The sequence below is a fragment of the Marmota flaviventris genome, chromosome 17 (genome assembly GCF_047511675.1).
Source record: "Marmota flaviventris isolate mMarFla1 chromosome 17, mMarFla1.hap1, whole genome shotgun sequence".
NCBI classification, from domain to species: domain Eukaryota; kingdom Metazoa; phylum Chordata; class Mammalia; order Rodentia; family Sciuridae; genus Marmota; species Marmota flaviventris.
In genome coordinates, this window is record NC_092514.1 from 54,799,240 (window position 1) to 54,826,763 (window position 27,524).

General features: G+C 54.0%; 1 protein-coding gene across 4 annotated transcripts in view; it reads left to right on the forward strand.

Annotated features, from left to right (window-relative positions):
- Positions 1-27,524, forward strand: part of Arhgap23 (Rho GTPase activating protein 23) — a 71,819-nt gene that overhangs the window by 26,184 nt on the left and 18,111 nt on the right. For 3 of the 4 annotated variants that reach the window (XM_071603234.1, XM_027924727.2, XM_071603236.1), the window contains exons 3-17: positions 1,778-1,820; positions 3,050-3,145; positions 3,325-3,403; positions 3,529-3,583; positions 6,508-7,672; positions 9,259-9,414; positions 9,623-9,734; positions 9,882-9,939; positions 11,569-11,712; positions 17,150-17,467; positions 18,684-18,745; positions 18,987-19,117; positions 19,617-19,738; positions 20,095-20,250; positions 24,110-24,188. In XM_071603234.1, the coding sequence (XP_071459335.1) occupies positions 1,778-1,820; positions 3,050-3,145; positions 3,325-3,403; positions 3,529-3,583; positions 6,508-7,672; positions 9,259-9,414; positions 9,623-9,734; positions 9,882-9,939; positions 11,569-11,712; positions 17,150-17,467; positions 18,684-18,745; positions 18,987-19,117; positions 19,617-19,738; positions 20,095-20,250; positions 24,110-24,188 (2,776 nt within the window). The remainder of the gene's footprint in view (positions 1-1,777; positions 1,821-3,049; positions 3,146-3,324; positions 3,404-3,528; positions 3,584-6,507; positions 7,673-9,258; positions 9,415-9,622; positions 9,735-9,881; positions 9,940-11,568; positions 11,713-17,149; positions 17,468-18,683; positions 18,746-18,986; positions 19,118-19,616; positions 19,739-20,094; positions 20,251-24,109; positions 24,189-27,524) is intronic. The other variant, XM_071603235.1, reaches the window with a different exon arrangement.

The following is a 27,524-nucleotide window of genomic DNA, read 5'->3' on the forward strand; positions in this document are numbered from 1 at the left end:
GTCCAAGTCAATGAACCCCTTTCTCCCCTTCCCCCAGGGCTGAGATCAGCCTGTACAGCTGTTGGGGGATTCTCCCTTGGGGACCTTGGTCCCACCTGCCAGAGAACTAAGGCATTGGATTTCACTGTGTGCTTCCATGTCTCTTTGCCCGCATGTGAGCATGGTGTGCTGGGCATGGACTTGCATGTGTGTCTCTTGGTGTACGTGTAAGATCTGTGAATCCATGGCAAGTGCACGTGTCACTGTGTAGCTCTCACTCATGCCTGAATCTGGGGTGCCTGCAGAGCCATTATTGGCTGAAGCTGCGTTGGGCACAGAAGTGGGGGCAATAGTGTGTGGCACTGCTCTATACTTTGAAGCACAAGTACACCAGCCCTGTAATTCCCCAGAACCCCCATCCTTCCTTCCCTTCTTCTTGGCCCCTGCCACCTTCTCCCAGGGGACCCTGCTGAGGGGTGACAGCAGCAGAAGCCCGTGCAATAGTCCTTGTGGTGAGCTCTTCCTCCCCTGGAGGAAGACCAGGGGCAGGACCAACGAGGGAGGCCTCCATCCTTTTTCCAGAACCTGCACAGGGCTGGGAGGGGCCCTTGGCCTGGAGGCAGGAGGAGGCCCAGTGCTCCCCACCTTCCTGCTGCTGGCCTGGGAGCCCGCAGGGAGCCCAGCCGTCCAAACGCATCCGTCTTCCTTTGCCACCGGCCCTCTGCTGTCAGCTCACATCAGCTGGCATGCACCCCACCGAGGAGGCAGGGCAGAGGACCTGCTCTCCAGCAGCACCCAGTGGCCTTCCTGCGGCCCACTGTGTCCTGGCTGGGTGCCAGTGAGTCCTGGGTTCCGACTCTGACTCTGCTAGTGAGTTTCTGATTGGCCTTGAACAAGTCACAGCCTGTTGTCTGTCAAATGGGTGTATCTGTGGAGAGTCGGACAAGATGGGGCTGAAGGCCCAATCCAGCTCTGAAATGCCATATTTTGCTGGTTTGGCCTTTCTGATCTCCTTTCCCTCAGTCCTAATTCTTCCCCAAAGCCACTGCCCTGTCACCTCCACAGGATTTGATTCCCAGGGCCTCCCAGTGGACCTCCAGCACCTAGCTACCAGAATTCTCTGCCCTGCTGGTACCCATTCTCTTCCACAGAAGCACCCTCACCAGTTCCCTCTTCTCACCTTTCAAACCTGAATGTTTTAGTCTGATCTCTGTCACTTGTTGGTATTGACCTTCTCCTTTAACCTGGTGGATCCAGCCCTCACTTGTGCTTGTTGATTCCTGCCACCAAGCATTGCACACTCCATTCCCCTCCCCCAGAACACTTTCTCCCTGCCACTCTCAAAGCTGTCTTAAGATCCCCTCTCCCAGAGAACTGCTAATCAGTCCTTCCTGCTCATTCTGCCCCATTCTCTGAGAGCGATAGCACTGTTTGCACTTGTCACCCCCACTTATCTGTGTCTGCCTGGGTCTTCTGTGTTGAGTGAGTGGAACCTCCTCCCTTGACCTTGGATTTTCCCAAGGGAAGGGGATGTGGTTCCTGCGTGGATTGGGGGTCCCAGACAGCTAGGATGCTGGGGTGGTGGATTGGCCAGTGCTGGTTTAGCATGTTTCTGGGGAACTTGGCCTGGAAATTGGCACTCCAGCTGATAGCCCTCCCACCCCCTTGCTGCTGGCTAGTTGAAAGGAGATAAGGGGGAGCTTGGAGGGGCCCACCCAGTGATGCTGGCCTTCCCCTGTGCTGCCCCTGCTGCTGAGGGCTAAAACCAGGGCCACACCCATTTCCCTGTTCCTTGCAGGAGGAAGAGAATGGAGGTCGAAGAGTGGGAGGAGGAGGAGGAGGTAAGGAGGCCTGGGGGCGGGGCTGGCTGGACTCAGCCTCCAACTTCTATTTCCCTTCTGTTCCCGGCAGTCCCCCCATCTGCCTCACTTCCACTAATGTTCCCGTCTTTCTCTTTTCCTGTGTTCCTGGCCTGGCCTACTCTGGGTCTCTTCTCCTCCCCCTCTGCCTTCTCTCTTTCCTCATGCTCATCTCCCTGTGGGCCTGTCCCTTCTGCAGACGTCTGATACCGTGGATGGCAGATGGGTACCTGCCGTCTAGCCCCTATCCTCCCTCTAGTTGCTTTCAACACAGATCAAGGTCCAGGTGGGACTGCAGGACCTGGGGACCAGTGGTAGGGTACACCAAGAAAAAGTGCTTCCTTGTGGATAGAGTGAGATCCTGGAAGGAGGGGCGGGGGGTGAAACCTTTGTTAGATGGGGGCTGAACTCCCTTGCTGTCACCCTTGCTACCCCAAGGGTACCTTGCCAGATTCCAGGCTCCCCCCAGTATTTAAGGCACAACTCCCTAAGCAGGCAGACTTCCTGCCCTGCCCTGGGCTTCTGTAGGCAGCCGTGGGGACACTGTCTTCCTGAGTCAGAAGGAAGACATAGGCTGTGGGGGAGGAGTCAGCTGCTCTAGAACAGGCCTACAAACAGCAGAGAGTGTAGGTGCAGTGCAGCGCCCCCAAGCCCCCAGGGTTCCCAACTCTGGGGAAGGGGTGATTGGGTGGGAGATGTGTTGGTATGTCCCTAGGCCTGTGGTGTGGGCATTTCTGTGTGTGTGTGTGTGGGGGTATGTGCGTGCGTGCCCATATCTTCAGGACCTGATGATGTGGGCCTTTTACACGGCACCCTTTGGTTTGTCTTGTGACGTGTGTATGTGTGTGTGTGGGGGGCTGAGGGGAGAGACTCTACCTCCCTAAGTAGACAGTAGACAGTGGGCTCTGGAAGGTCAAAGACTACGTCTCCACTTCCTAGGTAGCTTGGTTTCTAGAACATGATGGAGATGTGGTGGGCATTTAAGGGGCTTCTCTATGTGTTCTTGAAAGTTTTCACTCTCCTGCTGCGGCCTCTTGTCTGGCTCTGCATCTGTGGCCCTATTTACAGTGTCCTGTGGATGTGTGAGTCTGTGTATGCTTGTGTCCATGTGAATGTGATCATTCTCTGAGTGTGTGTCCCCTGTGTGTGTAACTGTGCATGGGTGTGACCTTCAGCAGCCACCCCCAGTTAACCTGGCTGATGCCCACCAGGACCCTCCTCCCGGCACCGCCTGGAGCCCATGGATACCATCTTTGTCAAGAATGTGAAGGATGATGGCCCTGCCCACAGGGCGGGGCTTCGCACAGGTGAGCTGTCCTAGTTCCCTGGCTCACTGTACCCTCACTGTGGTTAGGGTGGGATTCTTGGGTCTAAGTTGTTGGGGAGGCCCTGCCTCCCATTGTCAACCATACCTGGCACAGAGGTAGTCAATGGGGCCGTTGATACCCCTTGGCTCCTTACACAAGTCCCTACTCCTTGTCCACAGGAGACCGGCTTGTGAAGGTGAATGGGGAAAGTGTCATCGGGAAGACCTACTCCCAGGTCATAGCTCTGATCCAGAATAGGTGAGCATCCCCCATCTTCCTCCTTCCATAGGAGATCCCAGCCCACCCTACCCCCTTGGTCCTAGTGGGTTAGGAATCCTGTTTTCCCAGATCCTCTTGCCTGACCCTCTGCCCTGTCTCTGTAGCGATGATACCCTGGAGCTGTCCATCATGCCCAAGGATGAGGACATCCTCCAGCTGGTGAGTCCTGTGGCTGTGGTCTGCATGGAGGCATCTGAGGCCAGAGGCAGCATATGGTCCTTCTCCTTGGGCCCTTACTCCTGCATTGGCCCCTGTGAAAGACAGAAGGAAACATAGCCTGACATTGCCCAATTGGGGCTGCCAGGCCCATCCCTGGGCTGGGGCTTGTTGTTGCTTCATTCAGGGATGCTCTGAGCTAGGGAGAGGGGAGGTGCTGGCTTTGGCAGGCAGGATTGCTGCCAGGGTATCTGGAAAGAGGGTGGCCTGGCGGGCTTTCCCAGACTGGCATGTTCTTGTTAGCTCCTATGAGAGACGCCTGTTGCCCATGTCCCTCCCTGTCTGGCCCCAAGTGAGAGTATCTCTGTAGGCATTTACACATACACACACCAAATACCGCCCCCCCCCCCCCCACCAGTGCACTTATCACACTCCACCCTTGTCGTGGGCACCATTCATACACAGGCAGAACATACCAGGTACACAACACAGCTGCACAGTACCACCCTTCCTGTAACACACCATACTTTGCAGTATGCCGTGACACACATGCACCCCTCCAGGCCCAGGCCACAATACAGACAATCCTCAGTGCCACCTCAGTCCACCCTCAACATCACTATCTGCCACAATCCCTCTGCCTAATGCTCAAGACCTCACGACACACTTACTAGCACCTCTGTTCCCTGTGGCACAAACACTACTGATTATCACAATGTATATATTTGGACTTCTTGCCACCATGACACAAACGCCCACTGGCGTGTTATCACAACATGCATGTCCAAGAACATGCCCAGCCCACCTCAAGCACCTGTGCTCAGCAATATTGCAGGATCCAAAATTGACATGCTGAGACTGCTCAGTGGTAGAGTACTTGCCTGGTGTGCTCAAGGTCCTGGGTTCAATCCCCAGCATCTCCCCCTCCACAAGAAATAACATAAAATAAGAAACTCAACATTTGTACACTGGGGATGTGCATTCTGACCCGTCCCCACCTCAGCATACCTGGAATGAGTACAACACAGAGCTGGTCACCGTGGGAGATGCTACAGATGCTGCATGGAGCACACCTGGAGTCCTGTGCCCAGAACCCAGGGCAGTCCTCTTTGTCCAGTGCCCAGTTCCCTGGTCTTATGGGTCCCAGCCAGATGCCAGCTTGCTTGCCCCTGAGGTCTCTGCCCCCCAGGGGCGGCTGAGGGCCAAGCCCCAAGGCCTGGGCGCCGCCGTGCTGGCTTCTGCCCTGGACGTGCTCTTATAATCACTGTAATCACAGTGTCACATTTGGCATCGTGCCCCTCTGGGAGCCTCCACCCCTGACCTCAATTGTCCCCTTGCTTTTCTTGGGGAAGGGGAGAAAAGAATGGGGTCTCAGAGAGATGGGTGACTCACCCCAAATCTCAGTGGTCCAGCCTCCCCCAGGCTGAGGCGAGACCAGTTTTGAAAGGGCCACAGGGAGGGACCTAGGGGACACCCCCCACTAGCTGGCAGGGGCAAAGAGTGGGAAGTCTTGAGCTCCGCTATCCAGTCTTCAGTGGGCTGGCAGCCCCAGATGTCAGCATCTGGGGGCCTCCACTAGCCGCCCCCATCTCGGCCAGCCAGAGGGTGGGGCCCAGGCATTCCTGTGGTTGGGAGCCAAGGCTGGAGGCCAATCAGGCAGCAGCAGCTGCTGACGCCACAGCCAAGCTCGGCCCCTCCACACCCATCCTCCCTCGCTCCCTCCTCCTGCCAGCCCGCCTAGAGAGCCGGTGGGGGCCGGGGAGCCGCCAGCCGGCTGGGAGGGCAGACAGAGGGGACCAGAGCAGCAGCTGTGTGTGTGGGGGGGTTAGCCAGGCAGGGGGCGCAGGGCGGGCAGGATGCTGCCGCTGCCGCTGTGATGCAAGGAGCCCTGGGAGCCGGCAGGATGGCAGGAGGGAGAGGTATGTGTGTCCCCAGCCCTGTGTGTGCCGGCTGGAGGGGCTGAGTGTGCGGGGGTGTGGTTAGCTGGTCCTCATCACATGATGTTTGTGTCTGGGACTGGAGGGTAGTTATGTGTGTGTGTGTCTCATTGTGTTGGCTGTGCGAGTGTCTCAGGGTGTGTATCTTCCTGTGTCTCCTTGTGGTGCGGTGTGTGTGTTTGGGTTTGCCCTCCTTTGATAGTTCACCCTGAGATAGGCCCCTGGTCGCTCATCCAGGGCTGGGCTGGGCCAGGGCCACAAGGCTGCTGTCCCTGGGGGCCGCCTCCTTTTTTGGTCGGGCCCAGGCGCCAGCCCTGTCACTCCTCAGCAATGCAGCGTCAGCCTCAGCAACCAGCGCCAAATTCCAGGCCTAGGGGTGGCAGAAGGTGGCCTGAGGCCCCTTAGCCAGTCGGGCTTCTCTTCCAAGCTGGCCTTGAGGGAGCAGGAGATGGGCAAGTTCATCTTTACCCTGGTGGCTTAGGAGCCTTCCCTAGCTCCCCATCCATGGGTTAGAGGGACCTCAGGCTCTCTAGCCTCCACCCACCCGCAGCCCACCCCACCCTGGACACACCCCTCTGCCTGCTTTCTTCCCCGACATCTGCCACCTTGACTGGTCTCTACTGGGGCTTCCCAGCTCCACCCAAGGGGCTGTGGGCATCACTGAACATAAAAGAAGCAGGGAGGAGGCAGTGGCCAGGCTGGTGGGAGGACCCCAGGAAACAGTTTACGGCTAAAGTCTGTCCTCGTCATAAGTCTTAGAGAAATCCCAGCTCTCTTTCTGGAGAGAGTGTATGTCTCTGTCTCCAAGGCCTCTTCTTTGTCCTCCCTGGGCTCTCGAGCCCACCCTCCTGCTCTTACCCACTCCACCTGCCCCTGCTTAGTTCTCTCCCTTCAGTGCCCTTCTGAAGACCTGGACCTCCTAGAGTTGCAGGAGCCCTGCCTAGTGGGACCTGTCTGGCTGTGCTCACCTGCTTCTGTGTCTCTGGCCAGGCCTACTCTCAGGACGCCTACCTGAAGGGGAACGAGCCATATTCTGGAGAGGCCCGCAGCATCCCAGAGCCACCCCCACTCTGCTACCCTCGAAAGACCTACGCCCCGCCGGCCCGGGCGTCTGCCTGGGCCACTATGGTGCCTGAGCCCATCTCAGCACTGCCCAGTGACCCTCGGAGTCCTGCTGCCTGGAGCGACCCAGGGCCCCGTGTCCCACCTGCCACCCGTGCCCATCTGGACAACTCTTCCTTGGGGATGAGCCAGCCCCGCCCCAGCCCTGGTGCCTTCCCCCACCTCCCCTCGGAGCCCCGGACATCCCGTGCCTTCCCAGAGCCTGGCAGCCGGGTGCCCCCCAGCAGACTGGAGTGCCAGCAGGCCTTGTCACACTGGCTGTCGAACCAGGTACCCCGCAGGGCGGGGGAGAGACGGTGCCCAGCCATGCCACCCCGGGCCCGCAGTGCCTCCCAGGATCGGTTGGAGGACGTGACTACCCACCGCCCGTGGCCCTGCTCCACCTCCCAGGATGCCTTGAGCCAGCTGGGCCAGGAGGGCTGGCATCGAGCTCGCTCAGATGATTACCTGAGCCGGGCCACCCACTCTGCTGAGGCACTGGGACCAGGAGCACTGGTGTCACCTCGCCTTGAGCGCTGTGGCTGGGCTTCCCAGCGTCCATCTGCCCGTACCTCTGCCTGCCCGACTCGGGACCTGTCGGGACCCCAGGCTCCACCCCCACCTGGCCTGCAGGGCCTGGACGACATTGGGTACATTGGGTACCGGAGCTACAGCCCGTCATTCCAGCGCCGGACTGGCCTCCTGCATGCACTCTCCTTCCGGGACTCACCCTTTGGGGGACTGCCCACCTTCAACTTGGCCCAGTCCCCTGCATCGTTCCCACCAGAGGCCTCGGAACCACCCAGGGTTGTCCGGCCAGAACCCCACACCCGGGCCTTGGAGCCTCCTGCTGAGGACCGCCGTGATGAGGTGGTCCTGAGGCAGAAGCCTCCAACGGGCCGCAAGGTCCAGCTGACTCCCGCCAGACAAATGAACCTTGGATTTGGGGAGGAGTCCCCGGAGCCAGAGGCCAGTGGGCGAGGGGAGCGCCCAGGCAGGAAAGTGACCCCTTTGGCCACTACTGAAGACTCCCTGGCTTCCATCCCTTTCATTGGTGAGTAAGGGTGCGGGCGGTTGTCCGTGTCCTGCTGTACCCCACCCACCTGTCCACCGGGCACAAGGCTCTGGGCTAGGTGCTGATAGGATGTTGTTTTTTCCCTGTCCATTCAACCCTCTGTCCATCCACTCTTCTGTCATCCTTTTTTCCATTCTACCTCCCATTCATTTATCCTTCCAGCCACAATTCCATCCGCTCTCCCACCTCCCTCCTTCCTTCCATCTGTCTATTCTTCTCTCCTTCCCTCCCTCTCTTTCCTTCTCTCATTCATTCATTTGTTCCTTTCTCCTTTTTATCCACTCATTTGCCATTCTTTCCTTGCCCTTCTCTTTCTTCTTGCTTCCATGCTTCCTTTGTATCTTTCATTCTTTGTTCCTCACCTTTACCTTCCATCTTTCCAATGAATATTTGTGTCTGGCCCTGAGCTAGGCTCCAGGGTCTCCTGGGGGCTAGAGGGTCAGACAGAACCAGCTAGAGGTGGGATGGGTGTGGTCTAGGGAGTCCAGGAGGACAGGGAAGGGCTGTGTGGGGTGTGGTAGGCACAGAGAGAATGTTGGAAAAAGGACTTTTTTTTTTTGTACCGGGGGGTTGAACCCAGGGGCGCTTAACCACTGAGCCACATCCCAGTCCTTTTTTATTGTTTATTTTGAGATTGGTCTCACTAAGTTGCTAAATTGCTGAGGCTGGCTTTGAACTTGAGGTTCTTCTGCCTCAGCCTCCCCAGTCACTGGGATCACAGGTGTGTGTCACCACACCCAGCAGAAAATGGACATTTTGACTAAGATTTGAAGGATGAGGAGTTAAGTGAATGGAAGGATGTTCAGGGAGAGAGACGGGAATATGCAAATTCCTTGGGGTGGGAAAGGCAGGATGCTCTTCCTGCAGCCTTCTGGTTCAAGATGTCTTGTCAGTTGTCAGGGCTTGGACTTCACCTTGAGAGCAGGGGAGACAGTGAAGGCTACACCCCCATATTGGGAATGGGGGGCAGGAAGAGCAGGAAGTCAGGGACTTTTTGGACATGCCGGGTTGCAGCTGAGGGAGTGAGGGATTAGAGGCCCGAGGCAGGGTGGAGAGATACCTTCTGTAGCTGTCAGCCAGGGAAGACCGAGGGACTGAGGGCAGCTGTCATATATTCTGGGTCTGATGGGGAGAGACAGCCTCTGCCCTGAGGAGATCCCAGTATAAGGGGTAGACACACCCCTGACCTGGGGGAGGCATAATTCATGCTTTCAGAGAGACCCTTAGTCTGATGGGGAGACAGAAGTCCCTGAAGCTTCCACTATGAGAGGGGAATACTGGCTCTGCCCTCAGAACCTGTTCTAAGGAGGCGGCTCATTCCCACCTCAAGGTGTCCTCCATATGAGGCAGAAGCTGAGCCCCTGCTGAGGAGAGAGAGTCCCTAATCGGTCTTGTGGGCCGGTCACCCTGGGTGGTGGGTATGGTGTCAGCACGGCCTGCAGTGCTTGCGGAGCCTGTGAGTGTGCTCTGAGCCTGATGCACAGGGTGCCGGGGTTGGCAAGACCAGGGTGGGACAAGCAGGTCAGTCTTCTGCCACCTTCACATTTCCCTTCCTTCATGCACAGATGAGCCCACCAGCCCCAGTATTGACCTCCAGGCCAAGCATGTCCCCGCCTCTGCAGTGGTCTCCAGTGCCATGAACTCAGCCCCTGTCCTGGGCACCAGCCCGTCTTCACCAACCTTCACCTTTGCCCTGGGCCGCCATTACTCCCAGGATTGCAGTGAGTGCTCTCTGCTCCCCGACACCCATCTCCCCAGCTGCTCAGTCCCCAGAGGCCTCTGCTGGGCCTGTGGCCTGGTGTCTGTTCTCTTCCATCTGGGGCCCCATGGGGAGAGTCACCTCCTGGCCTGGCCCAGAAGGGAGGGCTCTAGGGACACTCCTGACCTGCTGCCCCTCTGACCTGAGGCCCAACGTGGGTGGCTTTGCAGGCAGTATCAAGGCTGGCCGCCGCTCCTCATACCTGCTGGCCATCACCACGGAGCGCTCCAAGTCCTGTGATGATGGGCTCAACACCTTCCGCGACGAGGGCCGGGCACTGCGGTGAGGCTTTGTCTAGGTGTGGGTGGGGCCGCCACAGCCACCCTGGCCATCTTCTCCTGAGGCTAGACCTTGGGGTCTGGTGGGTGACAAGAGAGCAAGATCCTTCCTGTGCTTCCCACACCCTCACCTTCGGTCCTTGTTCCCCAGGCGCCTGCCAAACCGTGTACCCAGCTTGCGGATGCTTCGGAGCTTCTTTACTGATGGGGTGAGCAGCAAGAGTGCGCGTGTGTGTGCGTGTCTGAGGGTGTTGGGGGGGACTGGAGGCCTTGGCATGGGTTCCAGGCCTGTGCCTCCTGTGACCTGAAATGAGCCACTCTGGTTCCTTGTTCCTTGCTCCCTGCACCCCTGACTGTCCCAGCACTCGTGTGACCCACCCTCCTCGTGCAACATCATCACTTAACAAGACTGCACCTCCCACCCGAGGACACTGCTCTTGTCATCGCCCTTCCCCCAGAGAGCCCCTTTCTCATCTCCCCTTAACTGTGTGACTCACTTTTTCACTCTCCAGATTTTTTAGGCCTGCTCTGAACTTTCAGCCTCCGCCCCTGGCATTTCACGTCTCCCTTGGCGATACTGTGTTTCTCAGCACTGGGGCATTACCAGCACCGCCCTCCCCCCGTCGTCTTACCTGCTGGGCTCCCAAGCTAGAACATGAGCTCCCGAGGGCAGGGCTTCCACTGTTCCTGCTGGGTCCCCCTATTACCTGCCACTGTGCCTGCCCAGAGGCACGGTTGTTGTTTTTGTGGTGTCTTCAGGGGACCCAGTGAGATTGATGGAGAGGCTGGAGTTGCCACCCTCTACACCCGGGAAGACAAAGGATCTGGTCTGTTGTGGTTGCTTTTTTTTTTTTGGATACCATGGATTGAACCCAGGGGTGCTGTATCACTGAGCCACATCCCTGGCCTTTATATATATATATATATATATATATATATATATATATATATATATATATATATATATATATATAATTAGTCATAAATGGACACAACACCTTTATTTTATTTTTATGTGGTACTGAGGATTGAACCTCATGCCTTACATGTACTAGGCGAGTACTCTACCACTTGAGTCACATCCCCAGCCCTGTTTTTATTTTTTATTTTGAGGTAGGGACTCGCTAAGTTGCTTAGGGCCTAGATAAATTGCTGAGGCTGACTTTGAACTCTTGATCCTCCTGCCTCAGCCTCCTGAGCAGCTGGGATTACAGGTGTGCGCCACCGTGCCTGGACTGTAACTCTTTGATTGTTTATGAACTGGAAAAGCCATTGTGATCTCAAACTCTCGTATCTTTGGTTAGTTCAACACCTTGCAGATATTGCCACCTGGCTTACTCTTTTATCACTTCCTCAGCTTACTTAACTCTCCCTTGACATGTCACTTCTGATGCTGGAGTCCTGTTGACACTATCGCTTCCTCTGTTTAACTCCTTGTGGACATGGCAACCTGCTCCTCTCACTCAGTCTTTGTTGATGTTCCCACTTCCCCTGTTTACTTAACTCCTTGTTGACACGATCTCTTCCTCTGTTTCCTTAATTCCTTTTAGGCTGTAAAGTTAAAGGAGGTTCCAGATTGGCTTTTTTAGCGTGGTGAGGCATGTGGTCTGGTGGCGTGTCACACACAGCCTTTCCTCCTTTCTGGCTTCTCCATTACGTCTCATGACCTCAACACAAATGGCCCAGAGAGAGAGGAAGCAAGGCCTCTGGGGTTACAGCACGTCAGAGTGTAACCCGGATATACGCCAGGCCCTGGTGGCTGCAAGTGCTGTATGGGGTTCCTGAGATGCTGGTACTGTGGGAGCCACCCTAAATTGCCCTCTGTTGTGTCCTTGCAGTCTCTGGATAGCTGGGGCACTTCTGAAGATGCTGACGCCCCTTCTAAGCGACACTCAACCTCTGACCTCTCAGATGCAACCTTCAGCGATATCAGAAGAGAAGGCTGGTTGTATTATAAGCAGATCCTCACCAAGAAGGGGAAGGTGAGATGGGCGGAGGAATGAGCTGGGGGCGGATGGAGGCTGGCTCCTGTGGAACTCTCCAGCTCCTCGACACCTACCTGCCCTGCACCACCCTTGGAGCCAGGAAAAAAAAAAAAAAACACCAGCTTAGATTGTAGCATGAAGGATGAAGGTTAGATGCTGGGAAGGATTCTGGGTGTGGGGGGGGTACTTAAAGAACTCATTAAAAAAAAGAGATTAACGGGAGAGGAGGTCTTTGTTGTGGGATGGATCTCATCAAATGATGTACTACCAAAACCATCCTGAATGATCCTTGGTTGGCAGATAACCCTGCAAATGGCCTCTGGGGCTCATGAAAAATGAGGAGCCAAGGCCAAGATGATCCTTATAGGGAAGTTGAGGTCAAGAGGAAAACAGAGGCCAGCCTTTTCAGGGCTTCTTGGGACCTGCAGAGGGTTCAGTCTTTATCTTAAAGGCAATTGAAAATCCCTGGGGCTCTTCAGGGAGGGAGTTGCAGCTTTAAAATGACCGTTTCCTGGGGACAAATAATAGAGGGGCCACCCTGGAGGCAAGAAGACCATTAAAAGCCAACGCAGAGATCCAGGTGAGAGACAGGGGGATACGTACTGGGGGTTTTGGGGAGGTGGTAGGGAGAGTGCTGGAGGGAGAACAGGTAAGAGCCTGAAGAGAGAAGGTGGTTCCCAGCTCCCTGGGGCATGAGCCTAGGTCGGTGCCCTGAGCTGGGAAAAAGCCAGGAGGGAAGGTGGTTTCTGCAGCCCTTAGCTGTCCCTCTAGTCTACCTGCTCACAGCCAGCGGAGTGATTAGGACAAACCTAGTTTTGACTCTCGATGACACTGCATATTACTCTGAGGGCTTGGGACTCACCCACCTGTGACTCAGTGTCCTCATCTGTAGGTGGAGTTGACAGTAATCTCCACTCCTAAATGTGTCGCTGGGGATTAAATGAGCTGATCGAAGTTACGGGTTTACCCAGCACTTGCACCTGGCAGCTGCTGTTCTGCCTTCCTGCCATTACAGGCCTCTTGGTGTCAGAGGGGAACAGTCCAGGGCCTCTGTGAGTGCCCAAATCCAGGGGTGTTCAAGTCCCTTATATAGAATGGAGTAGTGTCTACATATAACCTACACACATGCTCCCAAACACTTTAAATTCCCTCTGGATGACTTATACTGCTTAATACAATATAAATGCTATACAAATAGTTGTTATACTCTAATTGTTTATGGAATAATGACAAGAAAAAAGCCTGTACGTGTTCAGTATAGACACAGGTTTTCCTTAAATATTGTTGATCCACGGTTGGTTGAATCTTTGGGCATGGAACCCGTGGATATTGAGAGCTGACCGTATTTGAATTTTCCACCCTGCCCCTGGGGATATTGTGGTCCCTTGGAAAGAGCATGAGCTCTGAGACAGACAGACTCTGAATTCCTGCCCAGCCATGTTATCAAGCATATGGCTTTGGCACCCCTTTAACTACCCTGTGCCTCCCTTTTCTAATCTGGAAGATGGGGACAGATTATTCCATTCCAAGGGAGATTGTGAGGATGGAGTGTGACGTATGGTCCAGGCAGGTCTGATACTCACTGCTGGTGAGCACTAAGCACCCTCTGCTTGGGGATCTCTGTTGAAGTTCTAGAAATTTAGGGTGAGGGAGCCCTCCCAGCCCTGCCCTCCCAGGGTTCATGACCATCCAGCAGAGAAAACTCGTTGCCAAATAGTGACAAGTGTCTAGACTGTCAGGATGGGGGGTGTAGAGGCCTCTGCAGGGTAGGGTGGGAGTGGGGGCAGGTTTCCAAAGGGCTGAGACATGAGACATGATTCCATGCTGCAGAGACGGGGAGGAGTGGCCTGGGCTTAGACGCCCTCTTGGCGGGTCTGGGGGAGAGGCGGGAGGTGTGCTGGAGCAGGCTGCCTGGAGCGCCCAGGGCAGGAGGTGGGAGATAAGGTGGGGAGTTGGGTGGTTGCCAAAGCACATGGGGCCAGACACCCAGGGAATGCCTGTGTTGGGTTTAAGGTGGGCATGGAGTGGGGAGATAGGGGACAACAGTTGTGTCTGTGACAGGAGACAGTGTTGTTACTGTTATCTAGGTGAGCAAGGGCCCTGTTCGAGTCCAGACATTGGGTCAGGAGGAGGTGACCATTTAAAGAGAGATTCTAAGGGAAGGGTGGCCTGGGTTTGCTGATGGCCTGGGATGTGCAGAGGAAGGAGGAGGAGGCAGGTGGCTCCTGGCTTCCTGGCTTGGGCTGTGGGAGAGGTGGAGGGTGTTAGGACCCTCCCCTGAGACACTGGGCATTCGAGGAGCAGGTTTGGGGAAAGGGGTTCTGTTGAGACCATGTGAAGTCTGAGGGCCCTGGGGACATACCCTGGCCGGCCAAGGTGTCCTGGGCACAGATGTCCTGGGCACAGAGATTCTTAGGAGACAAGTGCCACTGGGGAGGCTCCCCTGGAGAGGGCCTTTGTCTATCCTGTGTACACAGGTGCCTGTGGCAGTAGGAACAGGGAAACAAGGCAGTGGACCCAGAGTTTCCTGGGCAGGGCTGGGAACTGGCCCCTTCTTGTTCACTGACCAATTCTAGAGGATAGGGGCTTCTAGTCCCTTGTTGGCAAAAACCCAATATTGCTTGTCTCCTGGATGTCATGACCTAGCAGTTAGGGGAAGGGTCTTTGAGTCAGCTTCAGGCTTTCCGTCTGTCCGGGGCCTGATGGCATCTGCTCCAGCAGACCCATTCTCCTCGTGTACCCTCCACCTCACCCCCTCACCAGTTCTCAGCCTCCTGCAGAGACCACTGACTGTCAGTATGGGAAGGGTTTGACACATCCTTAAGCCGTAGAGCTGATATTTGAGCTGGATGTGGCCATGGAGGCTTGTCAGCATAACCCTCAGGTATTCTCAGGGTCACTGGTGCCAGGGAAGGGGACTTGATTTGTCCAAAGTCATCCAGCTGGTTTAGTCCCCTGGTGGTGGTAGGAGGTCTTGGTTCCACCTCATTCTTAACACTAAAATCCTTCTTGGAGGAGAATTCTGGTAATTTTTTTTTTTTTTAAGAGAGAGAGAACTATTTATTATTTATTTTTTGGCGGACACAACATTTTTGTTTATTATGTGGTGCTGAGGATCGAACCCGGGCCGCACGCATGCCAGGCGAGCGCGCTACCGCTTGAGCCACATCCCCAGCCCCAGAATTCTGGTAATTTTATTGTTAGGACTGCCATCTCTACTTTGAATGTCCCTGTTCTGGCCCAGCAGTGCTGGATGTTGGGCAGGCTTGCAGCTTGGGATCAACCCTAGGGGAGTCACCCTGCCTTGGTCTGATGGAGCACCTGCCCTCAGGCTGTGCCAAGGACCACTGATTTGGTAAATACTGATGAGCACTTGCCCCGCACCAAGCCCTGGGCTCTGGGCTCTGGGCTGTGAGGCATGGAGGTGAGGAGTCAGAAGAGCTCCCTGCTCCTTGGAGCTTGCCATTTACCGGAGAAACTGGAAACCAGAATGAGCTGAGATCGGAGTGGGTGCTCAGAGAAAGTGAGTGGGGAGAGATGGTGTGTGTGGGGTGAGTGCCTTTAGAAAAAAAAAAATGGCCAAAGGCAGCCTCATTGAGGAGGCGATGTCTATTATCTTGGAGCTCAGATCTGAGGGGTGAGAAGGAGGCAGTGACGTATGAGAAAAACGAGAGGAAGGGGCCCAGGGAAAAGGAGCTGCCAGTGCAAGAAGGTCCCCCCAAAAGGAAATGCAGGACGGCTCACTGTCAAAGCCCTGTGTCTTGTGAGTGGGTTTGGGCAGGGGGTAGGATCACACTGCAGAGGACCTTCAGTTTGGTTCAGTGCTCTCAGGAGAGAATGTTTTACAAGGAGAAACATCCTTTCCTTCACCTTTGGAAACAACCATGCAGCTAAGGGCTACAGAGTGGGCTGAGGAGGTGAGTGGGGCCTGGAAGTTCTCTGTTATGGTCTAGAGGAGAGTTGTTGATGACGTGGACACAGTGGTTGTGGCAAAGGCCATAGCACAAGCCGGGCGCAATGGTGCACACCTATAGACAGCGACTTAGGAGGCTGAGGCAGGAAGTTTGCATGAGCCCTGGAGTTGAAACCAGCCTGGGCAACATAGAGAGAGCCCCATCTCAAAACAAAGCAAAACAAGCAAACAAACAAAAAAGTGGCGATGTGTGACACTCTTGGAAGCTGAACAGTCGTTCTGATGAGTTGGATGTCAAGGGCGAGGGAAAGGGAGGAGTCAGGGGCAACTCCCAGGTTTCGAGGCAACTGGGTGGATTGACTGAACTGGAAAGATGGGGGCGGGTGGAGAACAGGTTTGAGTGTTTGGGTCACGTGCCCTGTCATAGTGAGCAGGGAGTGTGTGAAGTGCCTGTGGGACTTGTAGGTGGAGACACTGAGTAGGCTGTGGGAAGTTCAGAACCAGGCTGGGGCAGACAGTCGGCGGGCCAGGGCTAGACATTTTGGAATCACCATCAACAGATGGCCTGGGTTTAAAGCCAGGGCCTGGATAGTGGCCCTGTGAGCGGTGTGCAAGGAGAGGAGCGCCCAGGAGAAGCTCAGGAGCTCCTCATCTGAAGAGCAGGTCTCTACCTTCCATTCTGCTGATATTTGGGCTACAGACAATGCTTTGTTGTGGGGGGCTGTCCAGTGCGTGGTGGGGTGTTTAGCAGCATCCTTGGCCTCCACCCACTGAGTGCCATGCCCCTTTCCCCCACATTTGTTCTCCAGACAAATGTCCCTGGAGGGTGTGTGATTGCCCTGGTTGAGAACTGAAGGTTTGAAGGATGTGGGGAGGGCCATAGAGGAGCATAAGAAGGAGCCAATAGAATCAGGAAGAACCAGGGAACTTGGTGGTCTCCGATGCCCAGAGAGGCCTTGAGAGGGAAGGCGGGGCCAGCAGTGTCAGATGTCACTGACAGGTTAAGACAGGGCTGGCCACAGCGACTGACTGGCCACTTGGTGATCCTGGGTGACCCTGAGAGCAGCTTTTGGGCAGCGGTCGCGGAGTGAGGTCTTGAGTGAGAGGCAAAGAAGTGGGAAGAGCAGCTTCCCCAGTGTGTGGGCTGCACTGGACCAGTTTTGCTTTGAAGGGCGGGTGTAAGGGTTGGGGTGTGGATCAGGAATGGCTTGACAAGAATTTTATTTGAAGGTGGTGCTGGGTAGGGGCCTATGTGTCCTTACAGAGCCTGGTAGTGGTGTTCTTGTTTAGAGAGGGAGGAGGTTGGGGTCCTGTGAGGGGCTGAGAGCGCTGGGCAGGTGGAGCTGCTACAGAGTCGCGGGCTGTGGGCAGGAAGCTGCGCAGAGGCAGGCAGGTGGACGGGCCTCCTGGTGGGGGGTGAGTCGGCCTCCTTCGCAGTCGGCAGCCCCTGCGGCTAGGGGCCGAGGGCAGGCCTGATTCTCACATTTCGCCATCTCTCTCCCACCCCGTGTCTCCCTGCAGAAAGCGGGCAGCGGCCTGCGCCAGTGGAAGCGGGTGTACGCCGCGCTGCGGGCGCGCTCGCTCTCGCTGAGCAAGGAGCGGCGGGAGCCCGGGCCGGCGGCGGCGGGGGCTGCGGCGGCCGGCGCAGGTGAGGACGAGGCGGCGCCCGTCTGCATCGGCTCCTGCCTGGTGGACATCTCCTACAGCGAGACCAAGAGGAGGCACGTGTTCCGGCTGACCACCGCTGACTTCTGTGAATATCTCTTTCAGGCTGAGGACCGGGATGACATGCTGGGCTGGATCAGAGCGATCCGGGAGAACAGCAGGGCCGAGGGCGAGGTGAGGCCCGGGCGCCCCCGCCGGGCCACGAGGGCAGGGCAGGCTGCTTTTCAGTTGCTGTGACCTGGGGTGACCCCTCTGAGCCTCATTCCCTCTCCTGAAAGAGGGGCTAGCAAGCGTCCTCCCCTTGCCCACCTGGGTTTTGGTGTGAGAAGGGCACCAACGGTGGCTCATAGCACCTGGCGTCCTCCTGGGCAGTGACTGGCAGTAGCGAGACTAACAGCAGTGGTGATAGTAATTACTATTATTGTGGGGACCCCCTTGGGCAGCCTCTGGCACAAAGAGAGCAGCTCCGGGCCAATCGAAGCCTGTCTCAGTCGCCTGGGGGCGGAGTCTCATGGAGTGTAGCAGAACAGGTGCTCCTGCGCCAGCAGTCGCTCATCCGCAGGGGATGAACAGAGCGACTTTCCATGAGGCCAGGAAGCTCAGCTTTTGGTTGCAAGTGGACAGGGGTTGAGCCTAGCACTTTGGAAGGGATTTGGGGAGAAATCTTGGGATAACTGTCCTGGGTAGCTATCACCTCTCTCCATGGCCCTGAGCTGGGTCTCCATTCCCCTTGCACCCTTGGGCCAGGTGCCTGGACACTCCTGCCTAGTTAGGTGGGGTCTTGGGCTTTGAGGTAAGGCTAGTCTTTGCCAATACAGAAGTGTGCCTGGAACTGGGTCCAGGTGGCCGTCTGCTTTGGTCATGGGAGAGGGGCATTAGTGCAGAAAGGCCACAGTCTTTCTCACCAAGGACATGTCTTCTTGCTGACTGGCCCTATCCTCCTCAGGAGAGCATCTTTCCTTATGTAGGGAGGGAAGTACCTGGAATCTGGGCCTCTGCTCTGGAGGCCTGGTTGGGCCATCTCCAGCAGGGCACCGTCGGGGGCCCTAAGTTATCTTCATTATGGCAATAGCTGTGCCTCAGGGACACTGCCTCTGTGCCCACCAGGACTGATGAGTGCCATGTGCACAGTTCTGCACCCAACTCTGATGTGCCTTGTTAGTCCCTCGTGTTTATCACTGAGGTGATTGAGGCTCAGAGAAGTGTCATACCCAAGGTCACACAACTGATGAGGGGTACCCAGCAGTCCAGCCCTGGTCTTTCTCACTGCAGGGTCTGTGCTGTGTACCTGGAGATAGAGGAGGGGGATGCAAAGCTGAGATAGGGCCAGGAATAAGCCCTAGGGTGGGCTGTGGGCACTGACGTGGCTACTCTCTCCTCTCTTTCTTAGGACCCTGGCTGTGCCAACCAAGCTCTGATCAGCAAGAAGCTTAATGATTACCGCAAAGTGAGGTGAGGCCCACCCCTCACAAAGTGGTCCCTGCCGTGATTGGGGTGGGGAACTCCAGGCAGAGGTCATTCTCTTGGCCTACCTCCAAGTTGCAGGCAGGGCATTGAGGGTCTCCAGGGCCCAGACAGGCATGGGTGGATTGGCTCAAATGGGTGGGAGGTCCCAAGTGGCCAGAGGCCAGGGTGGGTGACATGCTGGGCCACCCCAAATGAAAATCCCTTATTTCCCCCTTTTCCCTTGCAGCCATAGCTCTGGGCCCAAAGCTGATTCCTCCCCAAAAGGCTCTCGGGGCCTGGGGGGCCTCAAGTCTGAGTTTCTCAAGCAGAGTATGGCACGTGGCCTCAGGACTCAGGACCAACCTGCAGGGAGCAAGGGTAGGAAGGTGGCTGCTGAGAGGGGTGGTGTGTGGGGGGGCCTGTGGGTCTGCATGGAGGGGAGGGTGTTCCACGTGTGTCTGGGAGGGCCCCGGGGCTCTCAGAGTTTCAGGGCTGGATCGGCTTGGGCCTCCATAACACGCATGCTAGGTGGGCCTTCCAGCCTCTGCCTGTGTGCCTTTGGAGTGAGAGGCTCACTCTTTCCAGAAGCGGCTTTGGCCATCTTTTTACACTTTGGGGTGTTAGGAAGTTCTTCCTTTGGTCATAACAGAATCTTTGGTTCATGGTCACACCTCACAGTTTGGTCCTGAGGCCCACAGCAGTCCTTACATGGCCCTGTGCCCCTCTTCTGTGGAATGGGCCTTCTCATCCCCCTCAGCATCCTGGCTGCTTCTGTGATGGAGTCTCCATAATGTCCCAATGTGTGAATGTGACTCTGAGGGCATTTGATCCCCCCTGTGCTCTCCTAGCTCACCCTGGCTCTCTCTGCCTCTCCCAGATGACAATGCTGCTGCCCCCAGAACACCATGGGGCATCAACATCATCAAGAAGAACAAGAAGGCCACCCCCAGGGCATTTGGGGTCCGGCTAGAGGAGTGCCAGCCAGCGACAGAGAACCAGGTGAGTCCCATGCTTCCAGAGCAGATGGGCTGGGGCAGATCCAGACATAGAGGGCCAGAGCTGCAGGGATCATGAGACCAGCTCTGTACCTCACACAGACATGGCTGGGGAACGGCCCAGAGAGGTTCCCTCCCCATCCTTCAGGAGGGCGCAACAGAGCTAAGGCCCAACCCTGCTCCTTTTTGGTCTATGGCAAGGTTCTGGCATTACTTCTGGCCTCCACACTTGAGGCAGGAAGAGACTTTCCTCCTGGGGCTCCTGGCAGGCACTCTGGGTCTTGTGCTGCCTCCATTTTAGCTTCCCCATCCCCTCTGGCCACATCCATCCTAACACCTCTGCCATATCCATGTGCCCAGCGTGTCCCCCTGATTGTGGCTGCCTGCTGTCGCATCGTGGAGGCCCGGGGACTGGAGTCCACAGGCATTTATCGGGTGCCTGGCAACAATGCAGTGGTATCTAGCCTGCAGGAACAGCTCAATCGCGGGCCCAGTGACATCAACCTGCAGGATGAGGTGGGTGCGGATAGAGTGGGTAGGAGTACTCTGCTGGGGGGTCTGTGGTCTGTTGGGCTGTGTTCACTGTACCCTGCCATGTGCCATGGTGGCAGGAGAGGAGCTCCACACAGCTAGCCCTGGGGAACACCTGCCCAAGGCTGAAGCCACACAGAATGCAGTCCTGGCCTGGGAGGCTCTGAGACAGATTTTCAAAGGTGGCAGTTTTGTCTGAGCCTTTAGGGTTCACTAAAAAGCAGTGAAAACCAGGTAAGGGACATTTCAGCAACAGTGTAGAGTCAGCATTTGCAAGTAACGAGCAAATTCCCTGGGGAGGGGGCAGCTAAGTAAACACTGTAGGCTTTGGTTTCCCTGTCACATAGCTTCCTCCCACTTCTCTGCTTCCTCTCCTTTGCAATTTTTTTTTTAAGATTTCTTTTTTAGTTGTAGATGGACACTATACCTTTATTTTGTTTATATATATTTTTTATGTGGTGCTGAGGCTCAAACCCAGTGCCTCACACATGCTAGGTGAGTGCTCCACCACTGAGCCACAACCCCAGCCCCTCTTTGCAATCTTTTAACAATGTAAAAACCATGCTTAGCTCAAGGGCCATACAGAAAGGTTGCTGGCTGGATTTAACATCTGGGAGGTGGTTTGCAGACACCTGGCTTAGAGGAAGGGGACCCTTATGTTTTCAGGATGGTCACTTGGGTGGCTACACCATGGGAAGAGAAGAGAGTGATCTGATGAGATGAGACCAGCCCGGTGTGAATATGGGCATCACTAAGGGTCAGGAGGAAGGGTATTGACAACCGTGCTTAAGAGTCTGTAGCAGAACTGGCAGTTCTCAAATGGTGTTCCCTAGAGTCTTAGGGTTCTTGGAGGTGCCATGGGAGGCCAAGAGTATGTCAGGACCCGGACCCCTTGTCCTTGCTAGAACTAGAGCTGCCATGCTTTGCTCTGCCTGTTATCTTGAGTTTTCAGGTATGAATTTATTTGACATAAGGAGCTTTGGTAAAAAAAAAAAAAAAAGATTTTTTGGAAAGCTCTGCATCTGGCCAATGAAGTCCCATGAGTCATTTACCTTAATGTCTCCTGTCATACATAAGAGTATTCTCATCCTTGGCAATGGGAAGAGAAGGCAAGTAGGTGAGAGATTGTGGGCAAAAGAAAAGGGTGATCTGCCATCGAATCAAAGCATGTGAACAGAGGGCGAAGCTGCTGAGGGCTGGAGCAGGGGCCGAGTCTTCTATCATTTTGTGGTGGTACTGGAGATTGAGCCTAGGTCCTCACACATGCTAGGCAAGTGCTTTACCACTGAGCTATACTCCCTGCCATTTTATTTTATTTTGGTACTGGGGATTGAACCCAGGGTGCTTAACCACTGAGCATCCCAAGCCCTTTTTGTATTTTTTTTGAGACAGGGTCTCACTGAGTTGCTTAGAGCCTTGCTAAGTTGCTGAGGCTGGCTTTGAGCTTACCATCCTCCTGCCTCAGCCTCCAGATCCAGTGAGATTACAGGTGTGTGCCACTGTGCCCATTCCTTCCCTGGTTCTTAAATTGGGAAGACACAATTAAGAGTATAATCTGAGCAAAGGCAGTGCTTCAGGACATACCTGACGGCTATAAATGTGGAAGACCTGGAGCAGGTGGACAGGGGAAAAACCCTGATGTGAATGTGGGCATCACTAAGGGTCAGGAGGCCTTGATGGCCTATTTTAGTCAGCTTTTTTGCTGCTGTGACTAGAAGACCTGACCAGAACAATTATAGAGGAGGAAAAGTTTATTGAAGGGCTCACGGTTTCAGAGGTCTCAGTCCATAGACAGCCAGCTCCACTCCTCAGGATTCAAGGTGAGGCAGGACATTGGAAAAGTGTAGTGGAGGGAAGCAACTCACATGATGACCTGTAAGCAGAGAGGGAGACTCCACTCTACAGATACAAAACACACACCCCGTAGCCACGTAGCCATGCCCCAAGGAACCACTTCCTCCAGCCACACCCCACCGCCTCCAGCCACCACTCAGTTAATCCCATCAGGGATTAAGCCACTGATTAGATTAAGGCTGTAACCCAATCATTTCTCCTCCAAACCTTCTTTCATTCTAACACATGAGCTTTTGGGGGACACCACACCTAAACCATAATATGGCCCCAGGGGAATGGGGATGAGGGAGCAACTCTAGGAACTGGCTGTGCGAGGGGCAGGAAGGATGACCAGGAATATTAAAAGTTTGAGCTGGTGGTAGAGTCTCTGTCCCTGGCAGAAGTGAGCGATGAGCAGCTTTAGATTTTGGAGAGAGGTTGGGTCAAATATGGCCCCACTGGCTTTGGGATGGCAGTAAGTCACCTGCATGGAGTGACAGCATCATCAGTCCATAGGCTGAGATGGGACTGGGGAGTGGCCTGAGTTTATGCTGGGACTGAGTAGGGATAACCAAGGGAGCTGCTGTCAGGGGACAGGGTGGGCAGCAGGAAGTCTAGGTCTAGCTGAGTGGGGTGGCAGGAGGGGGATGCTCAGGAACCTGGGGCCGGGCGCACAGGAAGAGTCCTAAGCATCAGCTAAGCTCTTAGACCTGGCAACTGGGAGGGAAGAGCCTGCACTCTTATCCCTCCTGGAGCTGGGAGGAACGTTGGAATGGGGTGGGCAGGAGCCACGCTGGGTGGGGGGTGGGCATGTGAAAAGCACATCACTCTGCCTCAGCCAGGGAGAGCCGCAGGGCGTGCTGTTTGGTCTTAGACACCGCTGGTGGTGGAGGGTGCCGGAAGTGCCTTGTGTGGAGCTGGTGGGGAGTATATTGTTTGCAGGACTGTCTGGCATAAGCTGTGGGTCCATTGTGACGAGTGTGTATATATTGTAATGATGGAGTTGTGTCTGTTGAGGGTGCTTTGAACCAGCCCCAGCGAGGTGTGGCTCCTGACTCTGCAGAGGTACAGGGTGATACCGCCCCCCTGTGGACAGAAGGGGTTGAGACCTCTCGGTTCATTCTATTCAGCCATGATCCATTTAGACCAGGGTTTCTCCACCTTGACACAGTTGGCATTTGGGGTAGAATAATCGTTTGTTGGTGAGGTTTCCTTTGCACTGTAGTAAATTTATCGATGTTCTGGGCTTCTATGCACTGGATGTGAGTGGCCACCCCCAAGTCATAAAAACCAAAATGTCTCTGGACTTTGCAAAATTTCTTCAGGGGGCACAATTGCCCCATTTGGATTCCTGTGATCTAGTCAACTGCCCCCACTCATTCTTAAGAATAAGGTAGACAGGAGTCCTTGCTCTCACAAAGGACACAGTCCACGGGGAGATAGGCTTGAACAAGGGAGCAAAAACAGAACAATGACAGATTGGGGTAAGTGCCATGGAAGAAGCAAAGGTGGGGCTGTGGTACAATCAGCATGGCAGTGGTGTCCATGGCTACTTGGGCTGCAGCAGGTAGACAGGATGAGGAACCAGTCACATGCAGAGCAGAGCTTCTAGCTGAGGGAAGAGCAGGTGCAAGGGGCCTGAGGCAGAAATGCACTGCTGTGCCACGGATGCTTACCCTTTGGGGAAGAAGGGGTGTCTGAGGATGACTCTTCAGTGGATAGGAGGAGCACTGGGAGGCAGGAGCTGATTGGTCCTGCAGGGTGCAGAGACCAGGCTCTTGCTCACTCTGTTCTTCACGGTGCCTGGCCCAAAGAAGGCCCCTGGTCCTTTCCTTGATGGGCAATTCTGGTGCATTGGGCTCACTGGAGCAGGGAGGAGCTGGGGCCAGGTGTGTGCACTGGTGAAAAGGTGTGGGCAGCTGGACTGGCCCGCCAGTCCTGGGCCTGGGGGTGTGGGTTTGGGTCTCCGGGGTGGGCCCTCCTGTGGCCTGACATCTTTGCCCCTCCCCAGCGCTGGCAGGACCTCAATGTGATCAGCAGCCTGCTCAAGTCCTTCTTCCGAAAACTGCCGGAGCCTCTTTTCACCGATGGTGAGTAGGAGCAGAAGCGGGAGTGAGGGGCAGCAGTTCACCTGCCCTGGGCGCTTTTCAGTTAGAGCTGTGGGTTATAGTCTTTTGATTAAAAAAAAAAAAAAAGAAAAAAGAAAAAAAGGAAGAAGAAACATGTAAGAAACTTAGCTAGTGCGAAGAGAATCAAGTAACCAACAGAGGTCCCTGTTGTTCCTGCGCTGCTTTCCCCAGAGGTCACAGCTGATACCTTCTGGGCACTTGCTGTGTGCCCACTCCCTATGACAACTCCTGAGCCAGGTCCCGTGGACCCCTTTACATAGGAAGCAGAGGCTCAGAGAGGTAGAACGCCTTCCCAAGGGCACGCAGGCCGTCAGGGGCGGAGTCTGCCTCGAGCCCAGCTCATGGTCATGAGTTTGTCGTGTTTCCTTCCTGACACTCTTACTCACATGAGAAAGCCCCTAGGCCGCCCTGGTTTTGGAGTCGGTGTTCAGTGGCGTGCTGGTAAGAGTTTCACATCTGGCTTTCCTGGGGAAAAGCCTGGGTGGGTGGTATTTTCCAATTACCATGGTGTAAATACTCCCACTGCGGCTCATTTCAAGCCGCTGACATGATGTCACCAACAGAATTAGGAAGAGATGCTCACAATTTGCTCTGAGGAGCCTGTGTGAACAGCTGCAGCACACCGTTGATTGAGTTGTTCTTCTTTTCTTTTCTTTTTTTGGGATTGAACCCAAGGGTACTTAGCCAGTGAGCCACATCCCCAGCCCTTTTTATTATTTCGAGACAGGGTCTTGCTAAGTCGCCTAGGGCCTCACTAAATTGCTGAGGCTGGCTTTGAACTCGCGATCCTCCTGCCTCGACCTCCCAAGCCACAGGGATTACAGGTGTGGGCCCCCACACTTGGCTTGAGTTGTTCTTAATAAAAGTAGGGTTGTAATTTTGGGATGCACTGGTGTCACCGCAGAGAGCCCTGCCTCACTCTCCTCCTAAACTACATAGTATCGAATAGTCCGAGTAAACTAATTTCTCTATGGATGGGTAGAGGCAAATATTGTCTTCAAATATTTGCTATTACAAACCCTGCTTCAGTGATTCCTTGAACATGTCCTTGCACGCCTAGATAGATTCCTGGACACAGCATTGCTAGGTCAGTGTCCCTAAGGAGCATTGCAAGCTGATGTGAAATTGTAGAGGAGCCCCTAGTTCCCACCACCACTAACAGCATGGGTGAGTGTCTCCCCACATCCCCATCAACATTGGGTGTTATCAATTTTTTAGTTTTTGTTTTATTTTTGGTAGCACTGGGGATTCAGCCTGGGGCTTCACACATATTATTATTAATATTTTAAATTTTTGCTAGACTACAGGAAATGGCATTTCCTTATTCTCATTTTTATTTTCCTCATTACTAGAGAGATTAAATAAATCTCTTCTGTTTTCTTTCTCTTTTTTTTTTTTAACAAGCCTGAGGATTAAAACCAGGGTCTCACATATGCTAAGCAAGCACTCTACCACTGAGTTACATCCCTAGCCTTTTTTATTTTTATTTATTTTTTTAAAAGGAAAGGTCAGAAACAATTTATATATAAATATGATTTATTGAGGTGAATCTTTTTGGTGGAGCTGGGGATTGAACCCAGGGCCAAGTGCGTGTGAGGCAAGCACTCTACCAACTGAGTTATAACCCCAGCCCTTATTTTTTATTTTGAAACAGGGTCTTTCTCAGGTGCCAAGGCTGGGATTGAATTTTTGATCTGCCTCAGCCTCCTGAGTAGCTGGGATTACAGGCATGTGCTACTGTGCCTGCCTAAATCTCTTTTTATTAGTTTATTGGCTTTTTTTGTTGTTGTTGTTGTTGTTTCTGTAATCACTTATCCATATTGCATGTACAGTTTTCTGTTGGGTTCTCTTTTTTTGGTATTGGCCCATGGGGACAAATTCTTCATATCTTTAGCTGCTAATCTAATGAGTTTTTGCAAATATTTGCTCTGGTCTGCCATTTCCCTTTAAATCTTTCAGTTTAGAAGCGGGGCTCAGTGGTGCACACCTGTAACCACAGAGGCTCGGGAGGCTGAAGCAACAGGATGGCAAGTTCAAAGCCAGCCTCAGCAATGGCGAGATGCTAAGCAACTAAATGAGACCCTGTCTCTAAATAAAATACAAAATAGATCTGGGGGTGTGGCTCAGTGGTTGAGTGCCCTTGAGTTCAATCCTTGGTACAAAAACAAAACAAAACAAAAAAAAAAAATTTCAGTTTAGAATTGAAAACAATTTTTAAAAAAATGTTGAAACCATTCATCTTTTTTTAATAGATTCTGCATCCCATGTTTAGGTCTTATGATTGTAAAACTATTTTATTTTTTTTTCCTCAATGATCTTTTAATTTGTATATTTGACTTTATCAAATAACTTCATTTGTATATTATGTGAGATAGAAATAGACCTCCCCCCAACCAATGATGGCCACTTGTCACGGGGACATTTATCAACCCCCATCGGATTGCTGCCTTTGTCATGTGAACAGTCCTCCACGGTCCCCTTTGCCTCCTCATCGCTCCGCTCTGTGTTTTCTGCCGAAGCCCAAAGCTTGTGTACCTGGGATCCACAGGGTGCCTCTGGCCCTCACCATTCTTTTAAAAGTTATCCTTGGCACCAGGCACAAGGGTGCATGCCTGTAGTTCTAGCAACTTGGGAGGCTGAGGCAGGAGGATCACAGGTTCAAGGCCAGCCTCAGCAACTAAGGGAAAGCATTTTTTTTTTCTTTTTGTCTCAAAAGAAAAAAAAAAAAAAACACCTGGGGATGTAACTCAGCATGCCCTTGAGTTCAGTCACTGATAACACACATACACACACACACACACACACACACACACACATCTTGTTCTTATCTAGGTGAATGCTATATTATTTTTTGGAGCTAGGGATGGAACCCAGGCCTTGCACCTGCTGAGCATGCACTGTATCTCCGAGCCACGCCCCTAGCCTCCCTGATGAATTTCAGAGTAGGCTCACTATGTTCCATTTTTTAAGGTTCCCCATGGACTCTGAGAACTTCAGGAGCTGGGGGACTCCTGATACAGGTGGGGGTGTCTGGAAGCCTCCTCCCGTTTCTTCTGACCTGCCGAATCTTGGTGTCCTTGTCTTACAAACTGAGGCAAAGACCCCTTTCTAATATCAACATGGAATTCAGTCAGGTCTTTATTTTTTATATTTTTGGGGTGCAGGGGATTTGAGCCCAGGGCCTCAACATGCTAGACAAATGCTTTGCCACAGAGCTACCTCCTCCCCACTTCTTAATTTTGAGACAGGACCTCGCTGAGTTGTCAGACTGGCCTCAAACTTTCAATCCTCCTGCCT